The sequence below is a fragment of the Bos taurus genome, chromosome 21 (genome assembly GCF_002263795.3).
Source record: "Bos taurus isolate L1 Dominette 01449 registration number 42190680 breed Hereford chromosome 21, ARS-UCD2.0, whole genome shotgun sequence".
NCBI classification, from domain to species: domain Eukaryota; kingdom Metazoa; phylum Chordata; class Mammalia; order Artiodactyla; family Bovidae; genus Bos; species Bos taurus.
In genome coordinates this window covers 57822728-57830964 of record NC_037348.1, presented here as the reverse complement: position 1 = coordinate 57830964, position 8237 = coordinate 57822728, and the positions used below count along the sequence as shown (strand labels likewise).

Here is an 8237-nt window from a genome sequence, read left to right as displayed (position 1 = left end):
AATCCCAAAGACAGGGAGCGAAGGAAGGGGGAGGAGCGACTTCCGACAATCGGAAGTCAAGCCTGTCCCTTCTCCGCGCCTGCGCCCGCGGCGGGCTGGTTTCCGTTTCCGGTGGCGCCTCATTGTGGCGCGCTCCTGAAGCGTAGCGGTCGCTATGGAGCTGTTGGGAGAGTACATCGGACTGGAAGGGCGGCGACAGCAGCTACGGGTGCCCTGTGAGGCGCCGGGCGTCACCGACCCTTTCCAGAGCTTGTTGTCCGGTGTGGCTCAGATGAGGGAGCTGGTGACTGAGCTCTTCGGCTCTCAGGTACAGCAGGAAGCACAGGACCGGGTGACGGCGGCTCCCGACGAGGCCTTGGACGGTGAGCTCTGAGACGGTTCTGGGAGCGACAGGAGGGCGGGCAGGGGCGCCCGGAGTGGGAGAAATTTCCTCAGGGAACCTGTGTAGAGCGACAAACTTGGAGAAGGTGAGCCTTGGGGGAAGAATTCCAAATTAAAAATTTTAGCTGTTTTCGCCAAATTTGGGCGGTACCTGGACTCATTTAGCAGGACTGCTTTTCACGATTCTCTTTTCATTTATGTCACACAAAAAAGTACTGAACGCCTACGGCCCTGTGCCAGTCACTGGGCTGAACTCTGGAGAAAGAATGAAGTGAAGGCGACTCAGTTCCTGTTCTTGTGGAACTCTGTGGGAGGTTAGACAGACAAACATTAAAGAGTAGAAGGAATGACCCTAGACTTCTCTGTAACTATTGCAAACCTGGAGAACCCAAGAAGGCTTCAGATAGAGCATGACTTCTAAGCTGGGCTTAGATGGATGGAAAGGAATTTTCCCAGGCGTGAATTTACAAATATGTTTGGAAGACTGCCATCTATTACAGAATAGGAACAGGTTCTGAAGATTGGAATAGATTTCAGATGAAAAAGGCTTCACTGTCAGGCACTCCTTTCCCAATGTGGTAGGTGCAGTTTGAAAGCAGAAATGGAAAATTTAACTATTCTTAAGTCTTGTCTTGAATACCCTGAGGTGAAGAACCTAAGAACTAAATATTGGAATCAGGGGTTACTTCCCCTGTTGTCGTTGTTGAGGTTCAGTCACTCAGTTGTGTCCAACGCTGCAACTCCATGGACTGTAGCACACCAGGCTTCTCTGTCCTTCTCTGTCTCCCAGAGTTTGCTCAAATTCATGTACATTTAAACTGCAGTGCCATCCAGCCATCTCATCCTTTGTCTCCCCCTTCTCCTTCTGCCCTCAATCTTTCCTAGCAGCAGTCTTTTCCAGTGAGTCAGCTCTTTACATCAGGTGGCCAAATTATTGGAGCTTCAGCTTCAGCATCAGTCCATCCAATGAATATTCAGGGTTGATTTCCTTTAGGATTAACAGATTTCATCTCCTTGTCATCCAAGGGACCCTCAAGAGTCTTCTCCAGTACCACAGTTCAAAAGCATCAATTCTTCGGCACTCAGCCTTCTTTATGGACCAACCCTCACATCTGTACATGACTACTGGAAAAACCATAGCTTTGACTATACAGACTTTTGTCATCAGAGTGATGTCTCTGCTTTTAATACACTGTCTAGGTTTGTCATAGGTTTCCTTCCAAGGATCAAGTGTCTTAATTTCATGGCTACAGTCACTGTCTGCAGTGATTTTGGAGCCCAAGAAAATAAAATCTGTCACTGCTTCCACTTTTTCCCCTTCTATTTGTCATGAAGTGATGGGACTGGGTGCCATGATCTTTGTCTTTGAATGTTGAGTTTTAAGCCAGCTTCTTCACTCTCCTCTCAGCTTCATCAAGAGTCTCTTTAGTTCCTCTTCACTTTCTGCTATTAAAGTCCTGTTATTTGTGTATCTGATGTTATTGATATTTCTCCTGGCACTCTTGATTCCAGCTTGTGCTTCCTCCAGCTTGGAATAAGCAGAGTGACAATATATAGCTTTGATGTACTCCCTTCCCAATTTTGAACAAGTTTGTTGTTTCCTGTCTAGTTCTAACTGTTGCTTCTTGACCCGCATACGGTTTTGGGATTGGAATAAAAACTGACTTTTTCCAGTTCTCTGGCCACTGCTGAGTTTTCCAGATTTGCTGACATGTCAAACAGCATCATCTTTTAGGATTCTGAATAGCTCAGCTGGAGTTTCATCACCTCCATTAGGTTTGTTCGTAGTCCTAAGGTCCACTTGACTCCAGGATATCCAGCTCTAGGTGAGTGACCACACCATTGTAGTTATCCGTGTCATTAAGACTTTTCTTGTATAGTTCTTCTGTGTAGTCTTGCCACCTCTTAATCTCTTCTGCTTCTGTTAGGTCCTTATCATTTCTGTCCTTTTATCGTGCCCATCTTTGCATGAAATGTTCCCTTGGTGTCTCCAATTTTCTTGAAGAGATCTGTCTTTCCCATTCTATTATTTTCTGTTTCTTTGCATTGTTCATTAAGAAGGCTTTCTTATCTCTCCTTAATATTCTTTGGAACTCTGCATTCAGAAGGGTATATCTTTCTCTTTCTCCCTTGCTTTTCACCTGTCTTCTTTCTTCAGCTCTTTGTAAAGCCTCCTTGGACAACCACTTTACCTTCTTGCATTTTCCTTTTACTTTGGAATGGTTTTGGTCACTGCCTACTGCACAGTGTCGCAAACCTCCATCCATAGTTCTTCAGGCACTCTGTCTGCAAATCTCATTGCTTGAATCTATTTGTCACCTCCACTGTATAATCATAAGGGATTTCATATAGGTCATACTTGAATGGCCTAGTGATTTTTCCCTACTTTCTTCCATTTAAGCATGAATTTTATAATAAGGAGTTTATGATATGAGCCACAGTCAGCTCTAGATCATGACTGTGGAGCTTCTCCATCTAAAGTTGCAAAGAACATAATCAGTCTGATTTCAGTATTGACCATATAGTGATGTCCATGTGTAGAGACATCTCTTGGGGTATTGGAAAAAGGTGTTTGCTACGACCAGCATGTTCTCTTGACAGTACTCTTAACCTTTGCCCTGCTTCATTTTGTACTCCAAGGCCAAACTTGCCTGTTTCTCCAGGTATCTCTTGACTTCCTGCTTTTACATTCCAGTCCCCTATGATGAAAAGGACATCATTTTTGATATTAGTTCTAGAAGTTGAAGGTCTTCATACAACCAGTCAACTTTAGCTTCTTCAGCATCAGTGGTTGAGACATCGACTTGGATTACTGTGATGTTGACTGGTTTGCCTTGGAAACGAACCGAGAGCATTCTGTCGTTTTTGAGATTGCACCCAAGTACTGCATTTCAGACTCTCTTGTTGACTATGAGGGCTACTTCATCTCTTTCCAAAGGATTCTTGACCACAGTAGTAGATATAATGGTCATCTGAATTAAATTCACCCATTCCCGTCCATTTTAGTTCCTGATTCCTAAAATGTCGATGTTCACTCTTGTCATTTCCTACTTGACTGTGTCCAGTTTACCTTCCAAACATTCCTGGTTTCTATACAATATTGTTCTTTACAACATCAGACTTTACTTTCACCACCAGACACATCCACAGCTGAGCATCATCCCCGCTTTAGCCCAGCTGCTTCATTCTTTCTGGGGCTATTAGTAATTGCCCTCTGTAGGGCAATTACTGCCCCCTTCCCCAGTAGCATATTGGACACCTTGCAACCTGGGGGCTCATCTTCAAGTGTCATCTTTTTGCCTTTTCATACTGTCCATGGGGTTCTCTGGGCAAGAATACTGGAGTGGATTGGCATTTCCTTCTGCAGTGGACCATGTTTTATCAGAATTCTTCACTATGACACATCCATCTTGGGTGGCACTGTGCAGCATGGCTCGCAGCTTCATTGAATAACGCAAGCCCCTTCACCATGACAAGGCTGTGATCATGAAGGTGTAACTCCTCTGTAGAGGAGCTTAAACTGTACTGTACTTTCCTTTTCTTTCCATCTTGTTTACATCTTGATAGTGCCAGATAATATGATGGAACCAACTCAGAATATTATGTGAATTTCAAACAGTAGATTGTTTCCATTAGCATGAAGTCCTGGTTCTTGGCTCCAAAAGATCCTCTCTAAACTGTTGAAAATGCTGTCATTGGAATAAGGACAAGTATAGATGGAGCCATTTAAAAAATGGCTTGCTGGAAAAATAACTTCTACCTTTTCTGCTAATAGTGGGTCAGTAATATCTTCATACAAGAGGACATGCTTTTGTATGTTTAACAAAGTCCCCAAAGTGTTTCAGTTTGAACTTCCTTTGTTGAAAATGGTAGAGGGACTTCCCTGGCGGTCCACTGGTTAAGACTATATGCTTCCACTGCAGGAAGCACGGGTTTGATCCCTGGTTGGGGAACTAAGATCCCTCATGCCCTGTGGTGCAGCCCAGGAAAAAAAAAAGTGATAGAGATTAAAATGATGAATTTTATCTTATATAAATCATATCTCAATTAACAAGTACAAAATTTTTTTAATGTAAATATTACAAAAGTGATAGAATGCAATACTAAAATGACAAATGGTGATCATTTTGTATGTACAGAAATATTGAGTCATGGTGTTGTACACCTGGTACTAACAGTGTTGTGGGTCAGCTATACTTCAGTTGAAAAAATTATCATCATAGTGACCAAAAAAGACAATCCAGTTGCCAGGTGTGCAGAAAACTTGAAGAGACAGTGCTCCAAATAAGATATACAAATGGCCAATAAGCACATGATGCTGAACATCACTGGCTTTTAGAGAAAGGCGAATCAAAGCCACAATAACATAGCGTGTCATACCCACCAGGAAGGCTATAAAGAACAGTAACACGTGTTTTGACTAGGATGTGAAGAAATTGGAGCCCTCATACGTTGCTGGTGGAAACGTAAAATGGGGTACCTTCTTTGGAAAACACTTTGATAGTTCCTCAGAAAAGTTAAATGTAAAATTATCATTCGACCCAACAATTCTAGTCCTAGAGATTGTTAGTTCCACTCCAAGTTCTCCCAAGACAGCTGGAAAAGTGTTCCCATAAAAACAAATGCGCATGTGTTCATAGCTGCATCATTGATAATAGCTAAAAAGTAGAAATAACACAAATATCCATCATCTTATGAGTGGATATACAAAATGTGTATCCATCCATACAGTGGAATATTCCTCAGCAACAAAAAGGAATGAAGTATTGATAAATGCTATACAATGTGAATGAACTTTGAAAGCATAAGTGAAAGAAGGCAGACACAAAAGGCCATATATTTTGATTCATTTATATGAAATGTCCAGAACAGACAAAGCTGAGGGGTAAGAAAATAGACTTTTGTTGTTTTTCAATCACTCAATCGTGTCCAACTCTTTGCGACTCCTTGGACCGAAGCACGCCAGGCCTCCCTGTCCATCACCAACTCCTGGAATTTTATCAAATTCATGTCCATTGAGTCGATGATGCCATCCAACCATCTCATCCTCTGTTGTCCCCTTCTCCTCCTGCCTTCTATCTTTCCCAGTATCAGGGTCTTTTCCAATGAGTCAGCTCTTCGCATCAGGTGGCCAGAGTATTGGAGCCTAGCATCAGTCCTTCCAATGAATATTCAGGGTTGATTTCCTTTAGGATTGACTGGTTTCATATCTTGCAGTCCAAGGGACTCTCAAGAGTCTTCTCCAACACCACAATGAAAAGCATCAATTCTTTGACACTCAGCCTTCTTTATAACTCTTACATCCATACATGACTACTGGAAAAACCATCGCTTTGACTATATAGACCTTTGTTGTCAAAGTGATGTCTCTGCTTTTTAATATGCTGTCTAGGTTTGTCATAGCTTTCCTTCCAAGGAACAAGCATCTTTTAATTTCACGGCTGCAGTCATCATCTGCAGTGATTTTGGAGCCCAAGAAATTAAAGTCTCACTTTACATTGTTTCCTCATCTATTTGTCATGGAGTGATGGGACTGGATGCCATGATCTTCATTTTTTGAATGTTGAGTTTTAAGCCAGCTTTTTCACTCTCCTATTTCACCTTCATCAAGAGGCTCTTTAGTTCCTCTTCTCTTCTGCTATAAGGGTGGTGTCATCTGCATATCTGAGGTTATTGATATTTCTCCCAGCAGTCTTGATTCCAGCTTGTGCTTCATCCAGCCTAGCATTTCTCATGATACACTCTGCATATAAGTTAAATGAGAAAAGTAGATTAGTGATCGCCAAAGGCTAAGGGGAATGGGAAGCGAAAGTGAAAGTCACTCAGTTGTGTCCGACTCTTAGCAACAACATGGACTATACAGTCCATGGGATTCTCCAGGCCAGAATACTGGAGTGGGTACCCTTTCCCTTCTCCAGGGGATCTTCCCAACCCAGGGATAGAATCCAGGTCTCCGGCAATGCAGTTGGATTCTTTACCAACTGAGCCACAAAGAAATCCCAAGAATATTGGAGTGGGTAGCCTAACCCTTCTCCATTGGATCTTCCCAACCCAGGAAGGGGAAGTGACTGCTAATTGGTATGAGATTGCTTTCTTGGAAGATGAAATGTATTCTAGAATTAGTGGTGATGGTTTTATAACCTAGTGACTATCTAAATCAATAATCTGTACACTTTGAAAGTGAATTTTATGGTGTATGAATTATATCTCCAAAAAAAGGTGATAGAAGGGAAAGGTTTTAATCATAATTTCTGCAGTCTTTTTTTAACTGTACATATTGCTAATTTGATATGTGCATTGTTTTATTAATCCCTGAAGTGAAATGATCTCATTATCAACCATTTTAGCTATCTATATTTCTTTCAACCACTGAACATATTGTCATACAACAAATATTTGTTTTAAAAGGTGATGATGAAGATGATTCAGAAGATGAAAATAACACTGATAACAGAACTAATTCAGATGGACCATCTGCAAAACGGCAAAAAACACCATCTTAACTAGCTTTTATGAAATTTAAAAGACTGCTACCATATTTTATTTACCACACACTGACATTTAAGGAAGACTTGTGCTCTAATTTGGAAAGTGTTTGTTTTTTTCCCCTGGGACAGTTTTGTCAAAGAGGAAACTTTTCTTCTGTTTTCATCAAAGAAAGACATAAATGCATAGAAATGAATCCTTTTCTTGAGTGAGAAGTCAGTTTCAGATCATGGAAATAAAATAGACATTTAATAATGTATAATATCCAGTAAGTTGGCAACTGAATTCTTACTTAATACTGTTTAAATACCCGTTGGATTAAATTGTGGTGTCTACATGTTTTAGCTTCTGCTTCTGTTATGAAAATATATGTCAAGGTTTATGGACAATAACATTTCAAGGAACTGACATGAACAAGTGATGAAAATGAGGTGTTAAATTTAAAAATGGCAGGTGCTTCCTTGGTGGTGAAGTGCCTAAGACTCTGCATTCCCAATGCAGGGGGCCTAGGTTCCTTCCCTGGTCGGGGAACTAGATCCTGCATGCTGCAGCTAGAGTTTGCATGCCACAACCAAAGACCCAGCATGATGAAATGAAGATTCTGCACGTGCCACAACTAAGACCTGGTGCAGCCAAATAAATGTGTTAGTTAATTAATTTAAATTTAAGAATGGTAATTCCATGTAAGTAGAAGGAAAATGGGAATAGTGAGAAATACTGAAGGGAAGGAGAGCCCTTGAGAGATACCCAAGAAAACCTTGAATCCACACCTGAACTCAATATACAGACTTCTGGAGATGATACCACTCAACAGATAGATGTTTAACTTGTACCTTAAGAGAGTCAAACTGGGGTGTGCTTTTATGCTGGTGATAATGCTGTTTATGTTAACACACGTGTAAGTCTTTAGGTAAGCAACTTCTGTGTTGACTATAACTTAAGATATTTCATGTCATTCTGTAGTCAGACTTTGATTTTGCTTAACAAGGAACTATCAGATCCTTTAAATACATATATGTATATATTCCTAAAATGTGTGTGTGTGTGTATTCCTTTTCTGCTTGTCAGAGAGACTGAGGTATTTTTCATTTACTACACATATAAATGTTTCCTGATTCATTTTGATAGCTAAACTACAGGGAATAAAATCAAGTAACAGGTACCTATTGAAACACAAATAGTCACAGAATTTTAAGTTGGAAGTAACCTTAAAGATGATATGATTTACTCAGAGATGAATTGAATCTTAGATATTTTCCTTGAGTTACAGAACTTACTGGCAGAGCTGGGTTATACACACAGCCTTTAAAAGATTACCATAGTACTTTCGCAGTTACACATTCTGAAATCTGTAGCTTACAAAGTACATG

At 40.8% G+C, this 8237-nt stretch overlaps 1 protein-coding gene across 1 annotated transcript; it reads left to right on the top strand.

Annotated features, from left to right (window-relative positions):
* Window positions 1-58: 58 nt before the first annotated feature.
* On the top strand, window positions 59-7900 carry GON7 (GON7 subunit of KEOPS complex). Its single transcript, NM_001166559.1, has 2 exons — window positions 59-362; window positions 6790-7900. Exons 1-2 carry the CDS (start codon window positions 155-157, stop codon window positions 6882-6884), a joined length of 303 nt encoding a protein of 100 aa, NP_001160031.1. The 5' UTR covers window positions 59-154; the 3' UTR covers window positions 6885-7900.
* The last annotated feature ends 337 nt before the right edge of the window (window positions 7901-8237 follow it).

Coding starts and splice junctions, on each gene's coding strand:
- GON7 (NM_001166559.1), top strand. CDS start 155: ATGGAGCTGTTGGGAGAGTACATCGGACTGGAAGGGCGGCGACAGCAG. Junction 363..6,789: donor TCCCGACGAGGCCTTGGACG/GTGAGCTCTGAG, acceptor TTGTTTTAAAAG/GTGATGATGAAGATGATTCA.